Source organism: Protopterus annectens, chromosome 8.part0 (assembly GCF_019279795.1).
Source record: "Protopterus annectens isolate FY-2018-M chromosome 8.part0, PAN1.0, whole genome shotgun sequence".
Lineage (NCBI taxonomy): Eukaryota > Metazoa > Chordata > Ceratodontiformes > Protopteridae > Protopterus > Protopterus annectens.
In genome coordinates this window covers 1,336,132,392-1,336,155,216 of record NC_056741.1, presented here as the reverse complement: position 1 = coordinate 1,336,155,216, position 22,825 = coordinate 1,336,132,392, and the positions used below count along the sequence as shown (strand labels likewise).

At 39.9% G+C, this 22,825-nt stretch overlaps 1 protein-coding gene across 1 annotated transcript in view; it reads left to right on the top strand.

Moving 5' to 3' along the window:
* Positions 1 to 22,825, top strand: part of CEP95 (centrosomal protein 95) — a 1,662,476-nt gene that overhangs the window by 524,177 nt on the left and 1,115,474 nt on the right. The window contains exon 7 of the mRNA XM_044080881.1: positions 18,199 to 18,398. Within this exon, the coding sequence (XP_043936816.1) occupies positions 18,199 to 18,398 (200 nt within the window). The remainder of the gene's footprint in view (positions 1 to 18,198; positions 18,399 to 22,825) is intronic.

Below are 22,825 nucleotides of genomic sequence, written 5' to 3'. Positions count from 1 at the left end.
GCAGTGGTGAAGCAGAGCATGACAGAAACCTCTGGAAAGTTCTGGACAGATCGCGTGAAGTGAACTTCAAGCTCAATCCTCTGAAACGTAAATTCAGACTACCAGAAGTTACTTATGTAGGTCATTTATTTACCTGTACAGGCTTACGACCTAACGCTTCCAAACAAGCAGCAATTCTTGAGATGGCAGCCCAGGACAATGTCCAAGCCTTACAGGGTTTTCTTGGTATGGTTAACTATTTCGGCAAATTTATCCCTACTTTAGTGAATTATTAGCGGCTTTGAGAGCTGACATGCAAGAATGTTACCTGGTCATGGTTAGAACAACGGCACACAAACCCACGCTCGTTCAAGCTTGCACGGCCCAACATCATCCAAAGAAACAAACAAAGGTCAGCAAAACGGTTCAAAAGGCTTTATTGGAATAAAGCAGGTGCCAACAGCACCATGATACTCTCACCATAGCAGAAAAATATGTAGAAACATAACCTCAAACTGGTTTCGGTGAAACATCTTCTTCAGTGAGGACAAATAACAAAGACAAACTCGTTTTGCTGGCCTTTGTTTGTTTCCATGGTTAGAACAACACCAGAGAGTGTTTGATAACCTCAAACAGAAAATTGCTGTCCCTCCTACATTAAGGTACTATGATGTCCACAAACCAGTAGATGTTCATCGTGTTTCACTGTTGCAGTCATTACACTTGGGTTATCCTGCTGGCAGGCTACCCGCAGTCGGCCTGAATTCCAAAGTCTTGGTCCAGCGTCAGTTGCTGTCGCCTCTTCCCTGATGTCAGTGCGCCAGGGGTATAAAAGATGCAGCCGACGCCATTTTCTTCAGTCTTTCTTGCCATGTGGTGCCCGAAGCAAAAGCAGTTAGCAAGTGCCGGTCGGCCGACTCCTGGGATTTTCAAAACCGAATTTCAGATCCAAAGTCTTCATTAATGCTAAGTACCCCGTTGGGGAAACTTTTTTCTTGCTCCAGACTGATGTCAGAAAAAGTTAACAATTGTATTTCTTGTGGGAAGCAAATACTTCATAAGGATTTTCATTCTTACTGTATTCCTTGCCTAGGCCCTGACCATGACGTTGCTAGCTGTCGGTTTTGCGCTAGATTTAACCAACGCACTATTAAGCATCGGTTCGATTTTGCCTTTCATTACTTTGGCCGAAGGTTTAATTATATAATGCCGTCAGAACAGCCGACGACCGGAGTTTACAAAAAGTGCAAGGAAAAGAAAAAGGACAGGCATCCGAGGTCCAAAACCGACAAGGCCTCCGTTAGGCCAGTCGCCGGTTCTCAGTGAGGCGCTTTCGCAGCCACTGACGCCTGCTACCTCAGAGCCTCAGGCCGTTACCGACTCCCACGTGGAGCCGACTAGGCCTCTGGATACTCAAGGTATTGGACATTCGGAAACTATTCCCTCAGATGGGTCCAGAGCCGCTGAGCAGGCATCGGCTTCTGAGGGTGTCTTCAGACCTACACAGTTATATGTTAAGCCAACCTCAGCTTCAAAGGCAAAGACTAAAGCAGTTCTAAAGACAAAGAAACAAGTACAGCATTCTCCTGCACAGACTTCCATGCCTAAAAAACAGATGCTTAAAATGGCTGAAGACCTAATTACTTTGATCAGGGTTCCCATCCCCCTCCAGATAAGAGGCCTAGGCAAGAGACAGAATATAAATCTTCAGATCAGGTTTCCATTTCCTCTGATTCCTCTTCTGAACAGGGATACTCCATTCCTCCCTTTCAGGATTCTGATGCTGAAGAGTCTATTCCTTCAGCCTCTCCTCCGGAGGATTACTCTTTTGGGGAAACTCTTCACACCATGAGGGAACACTTTCACTGGGAGAGCCAAGAATACTCAGAATCTAAGAAAAGGCTCAGAGACTTTCTTTTACTTCCTCAGCACAGACCTCTTGCTATTCGACCTGTTCTAGACATAGTAGATGATGTATTTTCAGAGTCCAGCCTGTCTCCTGACTCTTTGCCCCCTGCACCGGTTAAGCCAGACAGATACTACAGGGTTTCATATTCCTACAAATTTCTATATAAAAACCCTGCTGCTGACCCAGAAACTATATCTCAGGGACCCAAAGAGGTCAAGGCTTCTACTGCAAAAAACCCTGTCCCCTCTGGTAGGGATTCTAGGGCACTGGACAGATAGGGGAGAAAGTTTACACTTCTGCTACCTTGGCTGTAAGGGCTTTAAATTGTCAGTTTCATATGCTTAAATATCAGCAATATTTAATGTCCCTGATAAAACAGAAAATGTTGACAAATTCTGAATGTGCAGATGATAAGGAAATGCAGGATTTATTGCATGCAGCTGAACAAGTGGGAAAAGATACTTTGCAATGTGGTTTTGATTCACTGGAGGCCTCTTGCAGGGCCGCTGTTACGGGTACTGTCATTAGAAGGCATGTTTGGTTAAAGGAACAAAATCTGCTCCATCATATTAAAGCAAAATTATTGGATGCTCCTTTACAGCATGATACTTTGTTTGGTGTTAAGGCAGAAGAGGTGTTGAAGAAAATGGAGGATAAAGCGAAATCTATGCAGACAGTTAAGGATTTCTTACAGGTACAACCATCCAGATTTAGCAGGAACTGGCCTTCAAAGAATTGGTCCTTTCCAGTATCAGACAGGCCACAAAGAGGCAGATACAGACACCCTAGAGGCAGATTCCAGCCCCAAGGCTCATACAGGCCTAAACAATGGGGGTGCTTCTACCTCCAAAAGCAGAGAAGACAAATCACAGCCATATAGAAAACAGTCCCAATGACTTTCCTCTGCCAATACCAAGCACTTATCTTTTGGCAGCTCCCTTAGGGGGGAAACTAGCACTTTTTTCACAAAATTGGCATATAATCACCCAGGACAAATGGGTCTTGAATATAGTGTCCCAGGGCTACAGGTTCCACTTTCACACCCTGCCAAAGGCAAAAGGTATGCCAGACCTGCCACAAAATCAATGGGCAGAGGCACGAAAACAAGTTGCATCCCTCATGGATATGAGGGCTATTCAGCGAGTACCACAGGAAGAGCAGGGACAAGGATTTTACTCAAGACTATTCCTGGTACCCAGAAAGGACAAAGCCTGGAGACCAATACTGGACCTGTCTATTCTAAACACTTTTCTGGACGTTCCAAAATTCAAAATGTTGACTCTGCAACAACAAATTGCTGTCCCTCCTACATTAAAGTACTATGATGTCCACAAACCAGTAGTTCTTTACTGTGATGCTTCAAAGATCAGTCTTGGTGCAGTTATTCTTCAAGAGGGGAGACTTGTTGCCTATGCATCTAGAACTCATACCCAAACTAGATGCAGTATGCTCAAATTGAGAAGGAACTTTGCAATTGTATTCCCATGTTCGAAGTTCCATGATTATATTTATGGCTGAGCTATCCAAATCAAAACTGGTCATCAACCTCTAGTCACTCTTTTAAAGAAGCCTATGCATTCAGCTCCAGCAAGACTACAGAGAATGGTGCTCCAATTACAAAAGTATAATTTCAAAATGGTCTATACAAAAGGCAAACTTCTTTATCTGGCAAATACCTTATCCACATTTCCCAGAAATACCATGGAACAGCTTGATGCAGAGAATTTTGACTTTGTCATGCACTAAACCACAAACATTTAAAACAGCTATTTCTTTCCCTGGGAAAGAAATCGCTACCACTAAAAACACATGCACACAATTTCAAACATAAAGTGGAAGGCTTTGCCGCCCGTGCCCCCCACACTCTCCCATAACTAAATATACCAACTCCAAGGTCGCACTACAGTGGGGTAAAAGGCAATGTCCTGGCTCAGGCCAAGTAATTTTTTTCCCTGGGAAAAAAATCGCTGACCTGAGCCTTTGCAATTTTGGATTTCGGTCTGTATGTGTTGGCGAAATGGCATTCACTGTAATGCTGTTTCGCTGATCTGATATAGACCCGTATTTTGGGAATGTATGGCGTTGATTGTGTTAGACTCCTTACAAAATACTTTTGATACAAATATTGGGAGAACAAGTTGTAATAACTAAGGAGATGATTTTTCAATGTGTGTTTAGGGTTAGAAGTCACATGTACTATAAAATTTAATGTTGGTGATATCCGGAAAAGCAATAATGAGAAAAATGAAATGAAAGATTAAACCAACCTTAGAGCATGTACTATTCATTGTAAAAAAAAATATATATATAAATAAATAAACAAATGGAGGCATGAAATTTAAAGGAGAAAAGTGAAGTGCAAAAAAGAAGTAAATGGTGTAGTTGGGTTCAGTACATAAAACAATGGTCAAGAAGATGTCTGTTTTGGGAGTATTTGTAGGTACTGAAAATGTGAAGGCATAATGTGAAGGCCAATACTGAAGTTATGGGGAAACTGTATAATGTGTAATGGTGACAACAGGTAATGTTTTATAAATATTTTTATCATTAATGAACTTGTGTTAGGACTTCCAAGATGGCTGCACACCGATCAAAAGCTTAACTTCAGCTCTCCCAGTGTAAAAAAAAAGAAACTCAGAGATAAGAGCCAGGAACTGTACCACTTTTAGGAAATTCAGTTAACTGGCTAGCAAGTACACTGCGTGGATGCCAGCAAAGAAGAAACTAAGAGAACCTGAAAGAAAATAAAGTAGAAACATTGAAGAGAAAACACTGAGTGGAAAGAATCCCTCCACTGTTTAGCAAAAAGTTCAAGCTCCACCTTTGATTCAAGACATGGCTTCCAGTATTCTAGAGTTAAAAAAGGTCTGAAGTGCTCTGAACTGGTTGAAATAAACAGCAAAAGAGTATATCAGCTCATAACAAAAGACTGGAGAATGGATGAAGCTTTAAGCAGCTGTTCAGATGAACTGATAAAACTGCAAAAACAAAAAACAAAGGTTGAAATGAAGAAAAGTCTTGCTGAGTATGAGATTGCTCAAGAAGAGATGTTTCAAAAATGGTAGTTAGAAGACAGAGCATACAGGGAAAAACTGAGATTTTTTGCTATACCAGAGAAACTGGAAGGAACAGAGACTGTATCAATATTATGAAGGCACAAAGTAGCAAATGGACTGGTATTCCACAGCATGATTTTTTTAATGGAAAGGGGCATTGGCCATGAGAAAGCAGCCAAGACCTGTATAAGTAAAGATGTAATCCTACCAGCAGAAATAATTGATCCTGACAAAACTGTAACAGAAGGACAAAGTATTAAAAGTTGGAGACAGTAGTGTATTTATGGGAAATGGTTATTCACTGTACACCAGGCAGAAGAGAAGCAAATTTATCCCAGCAATAAGGGAATGTCGAGAAGCAGGTTTGAAATTTGAGCTGCTGTATCCAGCTGTCTTCAGAATATTTTTCCTGGACGATCAAAGCCATTTTTTTTGCAGTACAGGCTAAGGAGGAAATACAAAAGTTTGTAAAACAAAAAGTGAGACATCAAGCAGAAGAGGCTTGTGCTTCTCATTCTTTTGGTAATAAAGCTCATAGAAAGGCTTTGCCATTGAAACCTTTTCCAATATTCCAAAAGAAAATGCTTTAGAGACAGTGAAAAAGCACAGGAGTTGACTAGAAGAATCATGGTACCTTGGAACTGAACCGGAGTCTGGAGTTGAGAGATGTAGATGAAGAACAACACCAGCAACATGGCAGTTAATGAGTAAATGTGATTATAAAAAACATCATGTTTGAAAAATATGGCTGTACAAGATAAAGTGGAAAAATGGGCTTTTGCTGACTTTGTTATACTTGTGGAAAACTGAAAGGCTTTTCCGTACTTCATGTCATTAATGTTTAGAAGGACATTAAGAGGAAGGGAAGAGGAAGGAAAAGGTATTGAAGTAAAATAATTTCTGTTCTTAACAGTGTTTGTATAAAACCTTTCATGATATAAATTGCATGTTATATAGTAAAGCATTTTTAGATACTGTGGCATGTGGTAAAGATACTAAAATAAACAGATGCCTTTTTTCTTAGTATTAAATGCAGGCATTACAATGTAAAAAGAGGAAAGAGGCTAAGTTAATATGCTGTACTCTTGGGTTGTTGAGGTGGGAGATAAGTTATAAAAGTGTGGGTCTACTTCATAGGATCGAAATGTCAAGAACATCAAACTTGTAGTCATTGAAGACCAGAGGATCAAAGTTCTGAAATATCAAACCTATGAAAAAAATCTAAAACGTGAAAACTTATTTCACATTTTTGCAGGGGGGGCAAGCACCACTGCACCCCCACACCCCATCTACTTAAATATACCACCTCTGAGATCGCACTACAGTGAAGAGAATGGTAAAGTTCCCATTCCGCACTGTACAGTGATCTCCTTTCACAAGGTTTAATATTTCAAAACTTTGATCCTCTGGTCTTTGATGATTAGAGGTTTGATGTTCTGAAATTTCGATCCTTTGAAGGGGATCCAAAAGTACACAGATCGTAATATATGTAGAGCTAATATGTTTTCTCTTAATTTTGCATAGGTGAACGTCTGGAATTAAACCCTTGGCAAAAACTAATAAGTTTTAAGTGGAAAAAAGTAAATAAGAGATAACTTAATGAAATGAAAAGTTTTCCTTTAGCTCAGATAGGCGAGATAATGTCTGTGTGTGCAACTATTTGGGACAGTTGTTCGTACTGGGGGGGTAAACTTCATTATTTGAAGATGTACATAGTTTTGTGTTTTTGTATTAAGGTGTGTGTGTGTGTGTGCGTGTACATTTTGAGGGTTTTCATTAAAACAAAAAGTCTTGTAAAATGTGACATGGGTTCAAATGGAGAGGACAGGTGCATGTATCACAAAAGCTGGAAACAGACATAAAAAACAAAATGTCAAATACAGTAGGTGAGACTAATAACCTCTTATAATGTGGCAACACTTTCCATATTATCTTAGAATGTGAATGGTCTCACAGGTATAGACAAAAAGGAAAGAGGAATGAACTATTAAGGAATGCACAGTACAGCTAGCAATGCTACAGGAGACACATTTAGAAAAAAATGAATATGTGAATTTCATAAAGAGAGGATTTCAGGATGGGCATTCAGCAGAGTATGAGGAACAAAGGAAAAGAGGAGTACTTTTACTAATTGCTAGAGGAGCTCCAATAGTGATAGAAGAGGGAAAAAGATAACGGTAGATTTTTGGTAGTAATGGCTACTGACAAGGAGGATTATGCTAACGTGCGTTTATATTCCACCTAAAACTGATACTATGGAACTAAAAAAAATTTGCGGAGAAATAATCATCTTTCAGAAGGGAATAGTATGTGTATTTGAGGACTGGAATTAGACTTACAACAATGAGGAAATATCGGTGGGGAGCTAGAAGGAAAATATAACAAAAGAGGATAGATTGTTGAAGAAATTTCTGAAAATATTTGATATGGAAGAAGTGATTTCAATAGTAGGAATTTTGAGAGAGTTTACATATTATTCCCCAAGGTACAATAATTGAGCTAGAGTAAACAGAAATTATATTTTCACGGGAGCATGTGTATTTGAGAACTTTGATACTCATCCAGTAACTTTTTCAAACCATGTGCCAATAATAACCAAGACAAAAATGAAGGGTAATAAAATAAAAGTGAGACATTGCCGCCCCCCCCCCCCCCGGTCTGTCAAAAAGAGAGGAATTTAATGAATAGGTAGTGGAAATTATTCTGCAGTTATTAGAGAAGACAGAAATTTCTTAGGAAGATATAGCTAGGAGCTAGGAAGTGGGATAAAAATTAAAGTGAAGTTTAAAAATATGGTGGAAATAAGAGAGAGACAGAGAGAGATAGATGGTTAAGAAGCAACAAGAATTATTTAGAGGGATTGACAAATGTTAAAGTATTGCAGAATAGGGGAAATTTCACAGAACAAGAGGAGGAGCAATTGCAGAGTGCTAAGCTAAAAATAAATGATTACCTTGATAATATGCATGAGTTTAGAAAGATTGCTTGTTTTTAGATAATAATCTAGAGCACGAAAAGTTTTAGCTCAACAACTCAGGCAACAGAAAGTAGGAAAGGTTGTCAAGCTTAGGGAGCCGATAACAAGGGATCCTATAGAAGCACTAGAAATATTTCAGAAATTTTGTAGTATAAAGCAGAGAAATATGGAGATCAAGAAAAGGTACAAATAGAAATGTTTATTATGTTTATGAAATAATTAAGTATGCCAAAGTTTAAGGTAGATGAGGCTCAATTACTAATAGAATAAGAGGAGATGAGATAAAAATGGTGATGTATAACCAATCAACAGGAAAGTCAGCAGGAATAGATGGTATTCCTGTGAAAGTTTGGAAGCTAGGAGGGAAAACTGATAAAGATCTTAAAAGGTTGTGTTTAACATTATTTTAAGAGGAGGAGAAGCACTAAGCTCCTGTAAGAAAGTGGTGGTTGCTGTAAAACCTAAAGAGGGTAAAGACCCCTCAGATCCAGCTTCATACAAGCCCATTATAATCATAAACCATGATTATAAACTGTTTGCTGATAATGACTAAAAGAATGGCAAAGGGGATGCCAAAACTGATGGACTTGGATTAATGTGGTTTTGTGGAAGGAGGGAAACATTTAACAACATTAAGCTAGTAGTGATGATCCACAGGGAAGCTGAATGTAAGAAAATACCACTGTTGGTTGGTCTTGATGCAGAGGAAATATTTGACAGAGTAAGCTGGGAGTTTATGAGCTGGGCAGTGGAAGCATTTGTATTCCCTGACAAAATTATAGGGTTAATTAGGAGGATATATGAGGGATTGAAGGTGAAAATTAACATGGGTGGATTCCTTTCTGATAATTTTTGTTTCAGCAGAGGAACCAGGCAGGGGGTGTCCTGTTTTCCCTTTATTTGCAGTGCATTTAGAATCACTGGCAAAGAAAATAAGAAACTCAGAAATTCAAGTATATAACTGGTTTGGTAGTGAAGAAAAGTTGGCTGTATTTACAGATATTATTTTATACCTGATAAAACCAGAAAATGGCATTTTAGTGTTGTGGAACATTTTGAGGCAGCTTCATATCTTTTCAGGATACAAAGTTAATCAAACTAGAACAAAGGCAATAGCTGTAAATTATGTATCCACACATAAATTGATTCGGCAATAGCCATATTTATGGGGACGTGATAAAATGAAGTACTTAGAGCATGGATTAAAAAGGATTCTTATGTGACAGCTAAGGATACATAGGAAGAGACTAAAAAGATAGAAAGTGGATTTTTTTTATCAACGAGGGGGAGGTTGTGGATAGCAATTAGTAAAGAGCTTGAAGGATTTTATCTGGGAGGGTAAGAAGTCAAGAGTCAATTGGAATAAGCTGATTCTTCAAATTGAACAAGTCAGTTTGGGATTACCTGATTTGAAGGGGTATTTCACAGTTACATAGTTAAGGCTCCTGTACATAGCACAAGCAGAAACCTACAATTCAAAGTGGAAAGGGATGATGATGAAACGGGTAGGAAGCTCAAGAAACAAGGAGAGACTGGGATTTTGGATGCAGATCCTTAAGGAGAATAACAATAACCATGTAGAATATTGCATGTGTAAAGTAGCAAAAAAGTATTCTAAGAACTAAGCCAGCATGGGAATGGAGAAATGAGATTCTGACCATAGGCATGACTACAATTAGGGATACAGACAAAAGGTAAGAAGGGCTAGAATGTATTGGAGAAAGCTGGTAAAAGAACCAAGGTATTGGGAGAAAATAATTAGAAAGGGAAAGTTAATAGAATGAGAAGAGGTCAAGAACTTATTTGGACTGCAGGACAGAGATTGCCTTCCCTTTCAAGGATTGATGTCAGAGTACAGGCAAAGACAAAGAAACAGGGGGATGCTAAGTGAAACACCAGCACTGGTAGAGCTTTTAGTAGAATCTAGAACAGAAGCTGCTGTTAAACGAATAATTAGTAGAGCATACAAAATATTGTATAACTGTACGAATCAGTCAAAGGAGGTTAGAAAGAATTGGGAAGAGAGACTGGTTAAGCAATTCACAAAGAAGCAATGGAGGGATATATATACGTCTCCCAAATATGCAACAAAGTCTAGAGAATTTAGGATATTTGCTTGGAATTGTTTACACATGTAGTTTTATACTCGAGGTAGGCTCTAAAGAACTTTTCCTCAGGTAGAAGACAAATGTTAGAGGTGTGATGGGGAAGAAAGAGGTAACTGGGAACATATTTTCTGGGAGTGTAATTATTTGGTAGACTTTAAAGGTTCCCTGCAGACTGCTCTGTCAGAGATACTGGGTGAGCAAATTGGTGTAACTTAGGAAATTATTTTTTGAGCTGTGATACAGAATCAGAATTGCTTATACATAGTAAGGCCTTGCTGAGTATAATTATGGTGGCCACCAAAAAAGCTATCACTAGAAAATGGAAATCAGAGTCTAAACCAACTTTACTAGAAGTAGTGAATATAGTAGCAGAGAGAAAACAACTGGAATTGGGATCTATAGAAAAGGGTAGGAGCAAATTACAAAGGAAAAAAATGGGACTTGTGGGAACAATATATGCAGAGGAGGAACAAAGTTTAAAAGAAGGCAGGATCTGAATGAGCTATGTAATGTTTGACTTACAGTGGTTGGGTAGATAAGTGATGTGTAATGTTTGCAACAACAGTTATTTCAACAAGGTTTGTGATGTATAATGTTTGCAACTAAAATTATATAAATAAAAACAAACCATACTGACCTAAAAGTATGATTGTCTATGTTATAAATGATAGTTTTTTGTTTAAAAAAGAGTGATGGGAAAAGTCATCAATGTACATAGGCAGCTCAGAAACTGCACGTGACTAAACATTGAAAGACTAATAAAAACAATTGTGTAATTGTTTATTTCAAAAAAATGGAAGGCAGGTCTACCAGCTACTAGAGACATTGTGGTTGGGCCAACATATTACCTGCTGTTATGATAACAGCCGTGTTATTGTCCAGAGCATGACTGATGGACATTCAACCAGAGTTAATAGCAAAATCAGAAGTAAATTTATGTAATGATTCTGTATCGGATATTTTGGAGGCAGCCAAATGATCCACAGTCAATGCCTTTACATAGGCAGGATATGTATGACAGAGCTGTGATGCAGGTGATCCTTTAGCTTTGCATTTTAAATGTGTATATCAATACTGCTGCGAATTATACCGTAATGATTTACTATTGTAGTGAGTCTCCGCAAAGAAGTTAGTACCATGAGTGTGGACCACTGAGAAATGATCCCTGTAGCTTAACGCTATCCTCCCTCCATCTCTTAGAAAGATTATGTAATGTCGTTTATATCTGTTTCTTTATTCATGCATAATATTTACTTGCTCCTTTCTGGTGTGGTTTATAGCATGCCACAGCCACATTTTCCAGTAAGGGGAAAAACTGTCTTACAGTTCTTATCTTATGAGGTATCTTGAACATCTTCCACCTTCCAAGCTCCATGGAATGCGAGTACAAAACCAGTGGGAAATGCACATAAGGAATATGAAATTGGCATCTGAAAGCTGACTGGAAGGAAGATATGTGAGGAGCAACTCTCAGTATTTTGTGAGGGACTGTGAAACATCAAGTGTTCTACTAAAAAAAATGACACATTCTAGCAATAGTCTCAGAGAAGGAGAATCCCCCGCAGAGAGAATCCGAAACTGAATTCTCCTCAGAGTCTGAATCAGAAATCTGAGGTGAAAATCCTGCATTTGTCCCTTCATCTTCCTGTTCAGATTCAGAATCCTGAATCTCTTCAGGAAAAGAGGTATCCCTCTTTCTGTTTAAAAAAAAAAAAAAAGTACTTTACAAGAGGGATCAGTAGCTTGAATTAAAACCTGAGCCAGACCCAGTAAACTACTCCTTTCTGATTAAATTTGAGGTGAAGTAGACAAATGCTTAGTTTTCTGATTCTTTTTGGCAGGAAAAATGGGGCTTTCCATGTTAGTAAAAGCAGCAGCTTCCCCAGGGATGGACACATCATTCTGACAAAACAGGGAAGCCTTCCCTATTCCCTCTCCCAGGACTGATGAGTGGCTCTCCCTTGCCCACTGAGGGGACCCCAATAGCCACAGATGATGTGGCTAACCTCTGGTCCATAGTGGTTGTAAGTGCTACACCTGAGTGATCCAGGGTAAAAGATGAGTGGTCTGAGGTACAACAAATAGCCACACCACAGTTACCCACCTTGCTGTCATATTGCTAGCCTGCTGTGATGGCAAAGTGTGTTTGCTTAATTTTTTTCTTTCTGTGTATATAAGAAGGACCTACCTTGGGGCTTGTAATCTGATCCATAGTTAAGCTGAAAATGGTGCCTCTTTCCTGGGGAAGACGAGCAGCCAATGTCATTAAAAACTACAAGTCTTTAAAAGATCACTTTTTTTCACAGAAAAAAAACACAGTAAAAAGTGCTTTAAAACACTTTGCCTGGTCTCAGAAAAGTAAAATTAAAGTTTCTCCACAGAAAAACTGGTTTTAAGGTTACTTTACACAACTTTTAAACAGGGAAAAAAGAGCAAAAGAGCACTTACATTTAAAAGTTTGATACTGTCTCATGGCCGTCCATTAATACACAAAACTCCTAGCTTTAAAATAACTTTCCTGAAGAAGAAAGTGATGAAATACAATATTTAGAAAATGGAAGTTTTTTTTCCCAACGGGAACTTATCTCTCCAGGAAAGAAGCAACACCAAGCTGACCATTGTTCCTCAAAAGCCTTAGAAGAGCACACTGTTCAGCAGCAGTAAAGTCCTGAAGTGTTTGGCACCAAAACTTTGCTTTTAGTTAGCTCACCTCAACTGTCTGACAGTTTGGGCACATGAAAGGTGCACTGAAGCGTTGGAAGCTGGCTGGCTGTTATATCCTTGGCAGGATATGACCCATATAGCTAAGACTACTGCAGCAGTGATCATTTGAACATCTACTGTTAATGGTAAGTTTACTTAGACAGCTGTAATTTCCTTATTTTGCAGAGTATTTTTGGTCTGCTCCTTGTAAAATTAGCTGCTTCTGGCAAACCATGATTGTGATCACTAATTAATGACAGATATTTAAGTTTTAGACTTAATCTTCTTAATTCAGTGTCTTGGAAAAGAGTACTTTCCTATTGTAATTTCAGCATTTTCTTATATTTACTACTTGTAGTACGTCTCTTTTTGTACATTTTGACTCGTTTTGTATCCTTTTCCTTCATAAAATACTAAGTTACAGTGGAAACTAATCACTAGTGCATTTCCTGGACTTTTGACTTTTAAAAATAGATCATCACATTTTAATAATCATAAATCTAAGTTTTTTCTCATCTTCATACAGTAAAAAGCTTCGATTGAACTGCTACCCTTTGCTTAAGTTGTTTAATGGTAATCATCCAACAGTATTTTCCTAAGTCACAGTAAAGTTATGTTACAACTCTTTTACCCATTCTTGAATTTTTTCCATTGTCACAGAATTGTCTATTTATTTTTTTTACTTATTTTGACCAAGTGGGCTAATCCAACATGTACCTTTTTTCATTTGTGATGCAAGATGAGGGCTCCCTGTCAGTGGTGTGCAGCCCAATAATTGCAAGTGCTACAACACTGAAATCAGTCTGAATGCACAAGAAATACAGTGAATACCATTAGTGTTTACTGCAGGGCAGTAGTACCGCCCTATACCCATACTCCTGCTATTTTTATATGTACTAACTCCATTATCACTGTAACTCTTACTGGAAGCAGTATTCCAAGGTACTGCAAAGTCAGCCATAATATTTATTCTTTTGAATGGCAGTTATAGTCCTTAGAGTTTAAATAGATACCGGGACAGGTTCTAGATCAGCAAGTAGGCAAAGCAGAAACATAGACCATTACCAAACATGCAAAGAGGGAAGGCACATAATGAATAATTATAGTAATAAAGTAAATTAGCAGTTAAAATTTTGGGTTTTATGTTGAATTGTCAAACTTTTGCTGTTACAAACAGAACACATCTCTTTTAATGCTTTAAAAAGAAAGTGAAAATATTTGATCTGATGTTGTCAATTTTCATTCTGTCCTCAATCTGAGGGTTCAGTTCTAATCCTCAGAACCAACTCGGCTACTACAATAGCTCCTGGGAACCAAAACCTCTCAAGCTCATCCCTTATCCACAGTGCATCTATGCTAATTACCTCAGATCTCGTTTGCCACTTGGCTAGTTAGACGTAGTCCCATTTCCTCTCGAGCCAGATAACTGATTATTTATTTTTCCTTCTGTCATATGTCTTAATTTTCCTTATTCTCTTATTAAAAAAAACATACCCTTTTGTATGTTTGTACTCTCCAATACTATTGCTAGTATCCCTCCTTTCTAAACCCATCTTTCTGTTTCTGCTACACTTTTGTGTAGCTCTTAGATATCATCATTGATATTTCTTCCTCCTCCTCCTTTTCCTCTGCAGTTTGTGTAGCCTTTAAAATATCATAGTTGATATTTCCCCTTAAAAAAAGTTACTTTTTTCGATTTCTGCTGAACCTGTTGTGGAGAGCGTGTTTTTGTCTGTGTGCATAGTTGCTTCTTCAATGACAGATAAAAAGGCCCAGCAGGCTTCAAGCACTATGAGAAATGTGGTAACAAAATTTCCTACTCTTGACTCACATTCTCTGTGTATATTGTTTGTGGCTCCTCCATCTTCAGCAGGACTGTTGCATTTGCCATTCCTTCTTGTGCTCTGGTAAAGAGAAAGAACAAATTGATTTTGAAAGGACTTCTTCCCTCCTCTTTCGGGGAGGCCATATCTGGAACTTCATTAGCAAATGAAAGACAAGTTAAATCAGGTCAAAGGTCTCAGAGAAGGCTAAGAAGAGAAGTTCTTCAACTCTGACTTCTCCATCGGGTCCAAGCTCAAAGAAGGCAAGTGTTTCAGTTCCATCTTCTCGTTTGAATCTGAGAACTAAATTTTCCAAGCCTTCTGCTCCAACGAAATTGTCAAAACCAAAGAGTGCTTCCAGTCAGTCTTTGGATCCAACCTTGTCTTCAGTTCCAATACTTCAAGAAAAAAGACATGTTTCTGTGCTGAATTCTTTGGAACCAACACCTCAAATTAAAGATTTATCTTCCACTACATTTTTCATACCTAGGACTCCGTATTCACCTACAATTGACTCATTTCCAGACAGACGTCGTCCTCCTTTCTTGGAAAGGCCCAGATCTCCATCTGTCATGTCCACCCATTATCATTCTTCCAGAAGTCTTTCTGAAGACGATATTGGTGAGGAAAATTCTCTGGATGCAAGGTGTGACAGGGACCACCTCGGTTCCTACCCCAGCGGGTCAGGGACTTCAGTCTTCATCTATCCCTCCTTTATTTCCTCCTATAACTTTGCTGGAAACTTCAGAGACCCTGGCTGAGCTGTCCAGTACCAACTGTGTCTAATCCAAAGACATCCTTACCTCCAAATCCGAAGATTGCTTTGAGTTCTTCAGTTCAGTCTGAACTAGAGACCTCTCGGAGCAGTATCTGACCTGTAGGTTCCGAGGGCCTGAAGTCTACTCTTGTTTTTTTCAGAGCAGTTTCTGCACCTCTGGGCTACGGTACTGATCAACTCGGCTCCAGCTTCTGCCTCGGGATGGCTCTCCTTGGGGCAGGGAGGTGCCACAGCTCTGAGGTCTGTCCTGTCTGATCCGGGATCATTTCCTTCTCTGAGGGATCTACTTTCAAGGTTCTGGAGAGAGACATGTCTGCATCAGCCAGTCAGTTGGTTCCTTCTGTCTCGGAACAGCCAACTCTGTCACATTTTCGTTCAGAAATTCAACCATTGCCTTCACTGGGGCAATGAGTACCAAAGCCTCAGGTTTCCCAGCAGGATGCCGCCTCTTCTTCCGATACCTCCACAAAACACCCCACTAAGGAGATGCCTAGGAAGAAGTGCACTTGGATTCTCTGGAAGAATCTATCACAGAAGACACTGATTTTGATGAGGGCAAAGGATCCCCATATTCACCTCCTTATGATGTCTCATTTGGAGTCATCCAATCACCTCTCTGCTTAGGGATTTCTAAGACGTAAACTGATCCTTCATCTGAGGACTCCATGTATCTGCAGGCCTTTGGTACCTGCCCATCTGCTTCCTGGGTAAATTCCGCCTGCCATTGAGCTGATTAAGTTGATCTCTCGGTGAGTATGGAAGGCCCCTGATTCCATTGAGCCGATCCCCCAGAGACTGGACAAAATTATAACTGCCCCAAGGATAAACCATTCTGGGCAAAAGGTTTGCCTGTCATGGCAGCAACCACAAAAAAGGAACTAGCAGAGTAAAGTTCCTCTATTTATCCTCCCAACAAGGAGTCTCTCAAACAATGGATAGACTTGGGAAGTGAGTTTGTATCAACAATCTTTGCTTTATGGTCCTTGAACGACCTGGCACATTTCACCAGACTACAGAGGAATTTGATTAAAAAATTTCAGATACCCTTTCAGGAGCCATTTGTGAAGAGGTTCAGGAGTGTGTTACCTCTCAGTTGGCCACCTTAAATTCAATTTTCACATTCCATTAGTAGCCAGACAACCTATGCTCTCTTCCCCTGTCTGACGCATACTGTTATCTTCTCATAAACCTTCTATGCAAAAGCTTTACTGTAGTAAATAGAAAATTTTTACATATTGGGCACTCCAGAATGACATTGAACCTTTTTCTGCTCCAATTCTTGTCACTTTTTAGCTGCACTTTTCAGTGAAGGGGCTTCAGCTTCCACAGAGTACAGTTAGCAGCTATATCCAATTTTTACATTGGCTTTCAAGGCTCCTTGATTGCTTCTTGCAAGCTTTGTAAAGCTTTTTTGAGGGGTTCTCTTCTTTTAAAGCCTCGTTACAAAGAACCTACTTCTGCTTAGGACCTGAATTTGGTGTTGCAAGCAATCACTCAATCTCCCTTTGAACTGGCTAATTTGTGCAATATTGAGATCCTAACTTAGAAAACAATTTTCTTCATGGCAGTAACTTCTGCAAGAAAGTTTTCAGAGATTCAAGATTTGTCTTCTAAGCCTCCATACCTTTTTTTTTTTTTACACAAAGATCGAGTCTTGCTAAGAGCCAGCCTCTTTTCTAACTAATGTGGCTTCAGAGACCAGTACCAACCAATGTATTAACCTGCCAGTACTCTTCCCCAACTTCTCTAACAAAGGTGACTATTGCTTACATTTGCTGGATGTTCACAGACAGTTGAGATTCTATCTTTATAGAACAAATGTTTCCTCCTTGCATACCAGACTGGGAAAACATGTGAACAAAGTAACTTTAGCCAGATGGCTCACAAATTTTATCTAATTAATTAATTTATACCAAATTGCAGGGTTTCCTTGTCAAAACCCTTGTGAGCCCATTGAACCAGGGCCATTGCAATGTCAGCTGTACTTCAGTCTAGAGCTTCCATGAATGATATGTGTGCAGCAGCAACTTGGTCTAGTCTCCATACCTTTATTACTCATTACAAATTGGATCTGATCTCCAGGAGTAGAGCATCATTTGGCGCAGTGGTGCTTAGGAACAACCTTAAGTCCAGCCAGGAAATAAAGTAGCTGGGGACTCAGTCCCACAGGTTGAGGATAGAATGAAAATTGCCAACATAAGATAAAGAAGTTATATACTCACCATAACATTCCACCTGTGTTGTCCATTTTCATTCTTCAACTCCCACCCTCCAACTTCCTACCATTGACTTCTGGAAGAATGGGTAATGGATTACCTTTTTTGGTATATGTTTACAGTTCCAGATGTAGTCTGCATGAAAGGATTTGTCTTTTTCTGTCAGCAAACTCGATCTGAGGTAATTAGGATAGGAGTATTGTTGTTAAGGGATGAACTTGAGAGTTTTTGGTTCTCAAGAGCTGTTGTAGCGGAAGAGTCGGTTCCGAGGATTGGAACCGAACCCCCAGGTTGAGGAGGAGTGAAAATGGACAATACAGATGGAAAGTTGTGGTGAGTATATAACTTTTTTTTTTTTTTTTTTTTACAAAATGCAGATATTCAGGCAAATGTCTACTTCCTCTGCTATGGGGAAAGCTATAATGCCAGTTAGGATACCTTTTAAATGGCTACCTGCTCTTAAAAAGGTACTTTGTGTAAAGTGATGTGCTTTTAAAAGTTTAAAAAAATTTCTTTAAACAGTTTATTTTCAGAGATGTTTTAAAATTCTGAAATTTGCTTTCAAAATATATTAAATTTTCAGTAGTGTGAGATTGCAGAATTAAGATATGTAATGTTTTTACTGATAAGTATTCTGTTGTTCTTTAAGAGTTACCAGAACCTTTGCCTACCAGTGAAATCAAAACAGACAACATAAACACTAGTGCTGCAAAGCTGGGAGAACCAATTCGACCAGCTGTCCCACTACAACCACCTTATCAGCCAAAAGAACATAGAAGTACACCTGAAACTGAAAGCAAAACTGAAGGTCAAACCAACTTAGAAAGACAGCCTCCTCTATCAACTCATGTAGGTATTTGGGTTTTCTAATAAAATTTAAAACATTTTTAACTGTTGGTAGCACTGTAAGGATTAGAGTTGCAGGCAATAAATAAAATAAAACAAAAAATATATAAAATGTTGCCCATTGAAGAGGGTTCTGAGAGGATTTTTATTATGTGACCAATCGTGGAGCAGCAGACGTGGCAGTAACAACATATATTACAGTGAAAATATAGTTATTCCAGTTATATTTATTGTATCTCTGTATTTTATGTTTAAAAATTCTTCCCCTTTGACTTTTAGTTTGATCAGTTTGATTTTTTTCAAATGACACTTTCCACTGAGAACTTTAACTGCTATGTCTTCAGACAGATAAAACAGCTATGGTCAGAAGCTAAACAAATACTTGTCATCTCTTGATACTCCTGTGGAGAAATAGTGTCTGTGTCATCCAAAATTTTACCATTTATACTATTTTTGTACCACCTAGTAGATTTCCATAATGGTCTTGTTTTTTATTCATGGCTGCTTCAACTTTCACATCCCACATTGTGACATTTCATTGATTTTCCTTTTCTTTCGAGCTTTCCTTGCCATATATGTGGAATTGAGATATTCTAAACAGGTATCTTTCTGATGTATGTGTTTGTGTGTGTTTGTAATTTGACTTTGAACATCATGCTTGATCTGAAAGTGTAAAACTTTTAAGGGAAAACACAACATTTATTTATCCAGAAGATGTTCATCGTGCATACAGCTGCAGTCATAACAGATGGGTTCTCCTGCCGTCAGGCGGGTCCTTGGTCAGCCGAATTCCAAAGTCAAGGTCCGGCGTCGGTTGTCGTCGCTTCTTCCCTGAAGTCAGTGTGACAGGGGTATAAAGGAACCAGCCGACGCCATTTTCTTCAGTCTTTCTTGCCGCGCGGTGCCCGAAGCAGAAGCAGTTCGCAAGTCCCGGTCGGCCAACTCCTGAGATTACGAAAATTTGGAAACCGAAGTCTTCTTAAAAGCTAAGTACCCCATTGGGGAAACTTTTCTTGCCTCAGACCGATGTCATACAAAGTTAATAATTGTATTTCTTGTGGGAAGCAAATACCGCATAAGGATTTCCATTCCCTCTGTATACCTTGTTTAGGCCCAGACCACGACGTCTCGGTCTGTCGCTTTTGTGCTACATTCAACAAACGCACTATTAAGCGTCGGGCGGAGTTCGCCCAGCATTATTTTGGGAAAGCGTTTAACTATACTATGTCGTCGGATACTCCGACTCTGGTTTTGTCTAAAAAACGCAAAGACAAGGACCGACACACGAGGTCCACGGCCTCTACCGACACCACGCCAAAGCCGAGTACATGTGGTCCGGTTCTTAGCGAGGTGCCTACGCAGCCCCTGATTACCGACGACACATCTTTGACAGTGTCTCCTGTGCCCGAGGTCACGGACTCCTCTGCCCACACCCTGACTACAGATACCGAAGCCACTCTTGGCGTTGAAACTCAGAATGTGGACAGGTCCACCTCCACTCAAGGTGTCTTCAGACCTTCCTCTTCTTTCTCCATCAAGGCTTTCACAAAGTCTAAAGCAACCATGCACTCCAAGAGACCAGCTACACAGGGCCCATTTCCAGGCCCCATGCCTAAGAAACAGATGCTTAAAATGGCTGAGGATTTAATTACTCTAATCTGAGGTTCTCAGCCCCCACTGGACAAAAGGCCCAGAGTGGAGGAAGATTCCCCCTCCTCTGATCAGGGCTCCATTATTTCAGAGCACTCTGATGATCAGGAACACTCTTACTCCCCTTTTGAAGACTCTGATGCGGAGGAGTCCATCCCTTCTGTATCCCCCCCTGAGGATTACTCATTTGGGGAAACTTTGCATACCTTAAGGGAACACTTCCACTGGGAAGGCCAGGATTATTCAAATTCCAAGAAAAGGCTCAGGTAATTTCTCTTGTTACCCCAGCACAGGCCTCTGGCAATACCTCCTGTCTTGGACATCCTAGATGATGTTTACTCGGAGGCCTTAACCCGGACTCTCTACCTCCAGCTCCAGTTAAGCCTGACCGGTACTACAGGGTTCCTGACTCACACCAATTTCTATACAAAAGCCATGCTGCTGACCCAGAAACCATCTCACAGGGCCCCAAGGGAGTTGAGGCCTCCATTGCCAAAAATCCATTGCCTTCCGAGAGAGATTCCAGATCCCTAGAAAGGTGGGGGAAAAAGGTATATATCTCGGCTTCCTTATCCATGAGGGCCTTAAACTGTCAGTTTCATATGCTAAAATACCAACAGTTTTTGTTATCACAATTGAAAAGTAAAATGTCTCAACCTGAACAACCAGACTTGAAGGAGTTGCAGGATTTGATGCATAGTGCAGAACAAGTGGGTAAGCATACCTTACATTGTGGTTTTGATGCTCTAGAGGCCTCATGTAGAGCTGCTGTTACAGGATCAGTCATACGTAGGCATGCCTGGCTCAAGGAACAAGCCTTGCCTGATCATGTCAAAGCTAAATTACTAGACGCTCCTCTTCAAAAGGATGTACTATTTGGTGCTAATGCTGAGGAAGTATTAAGGAAAATGGAGGAAAAGGCTAAATCAATGCAAACTGTGAAAGAATTTCTACAGGTTCAACCCCGACGTTTTAGTAGAAATTGTCCTTCCAAAAACTGGTCCTTTCCTGCCACAGACAGACCCCAAAGAGGCAGATACAGGCGCCCGAGGGGCAGAGGACAATCCCAAGGATCGTATAGAGGCAGACAGTGACAAGCTCCTACACAAAGAGGTGGTGAGGACAACTCGCAATCTTTCAGAAAGCAAACCCAATGACTTTCCCCTTTGCATACCAACCAGGTCTCAAATGGCAGCCCCCTTAGGAGGAAAGCTGGCATTATTCTCAAAAAATTGGCATGTTGTCACAAAGGACAAATGGATCCTGGACATTATAAACAGAGGCTACAAATTCCATTTTCACACCCTTCCAAAAATGAGAGGCATGTCAAACCTGCCACACAATCAAAGGGCAGAGGCACAAAGGCAAATTTCAGATCTCATAAACATGAAAGCTATTCAAGAGGTACCTACGCACGAGCAAGGTTTTTATTCCAGGCTATTTCTGGTGCCAAGGAAGGGAAAAGATTGGAGACCTATTTTGGATCTATCCATCCTAAACACATTTCTACGCGTACCAAAATTCAAGATGCTCACTCTACAGCAACTTCTTCCCATGCTGGGCAAGGAGTCTTGGCTGGTAACATTGGACCTCAAGGAAGCATACCTGCATGTCCCAATCAGACAAAATTGCAGAAGGTACCTCAGATTTCTTGCAGGTTCAACCCATTATCAATTCTCTGCATTGCCCTTTGGCTTATCTACTGCACCCAGAGTATTCACGAAATGCCTGGCATCAGTAATTGCCTACTGCAGACTTCAAGGGATACAAATATACCCCTATTTGGACGACTGCCTGATCCAAGCGGACAGCAAGCACATTCTTCTGAAACATCTGGCTTATGTAATAATGTTATTGAACTCTCTGGGATACACAGTCAACAAAAATAAATCAAATATGAAATGCAGGTGTGGTGGCACAGTATGCGTAGAGCGTATCAATCAACAGCAGTCTGTATAACACACAAATACACTAATACGCTAGCTGCGTACAGATAGAGTTACCACTTAGTCAGTATCACCGTAAAAAGCAAAAGTATACCAAGTACTGTATCAGGCTTCCGTGGAACAATGGCTTGAAAACTCTTCAGCACCTCAAGCGTTCAACGGGACATATCCAAAGTCGTATAACAAAGAAAGCAAGTAAATGCAATGCAGGCTTGTTATTCAACGCCAGTATGCAAGTCAGTGCATACAAAAATAAGCTATCTGCTTGTAGATGGAGTCAACAGTTAATTCAAATAAAGTAACTGATTCAAGAGCAAAACTTCAGAGGAGCAATAGCTTGGAAACCTTCAATGACAAACCAAGCGTTCAACAGAGTATATCCAAGGTAGTTTATTCATATAAAAATCGGCAAGCGCTTTCAACTAGGTCTTCATCAGGCCATTATAATGTTGTTGAATTCTCTGGGATACACAGTCAACAAAAAGAAATCAAGGCTAATACTCTCTCGGAAGATAATTTTCCTGGGTGCCAATTTGGACACAAACACCCAGATGGCCTACCTCACGCCGGAGAAGCAGGGGCAACTAATTCAATACTTCAGAACACTAGCAAATTGCACCAGGCTGACTGCAAGGAAAATCCTGCAGGCTCTGGGATTTATGGCATCTTGCATCTTACTAATCCCATGTGCAAAGCTGCATATGAGGAAACTACAATGGTACCTGAAAAACATAGGGTCTCAACACAGCCACAGTTTGGAAACAATAATACCACTAATTCCATGTCTGCAAAAGGAATTTCTGTGGTGGGCTCAAGCATGTCAAACAAACACAG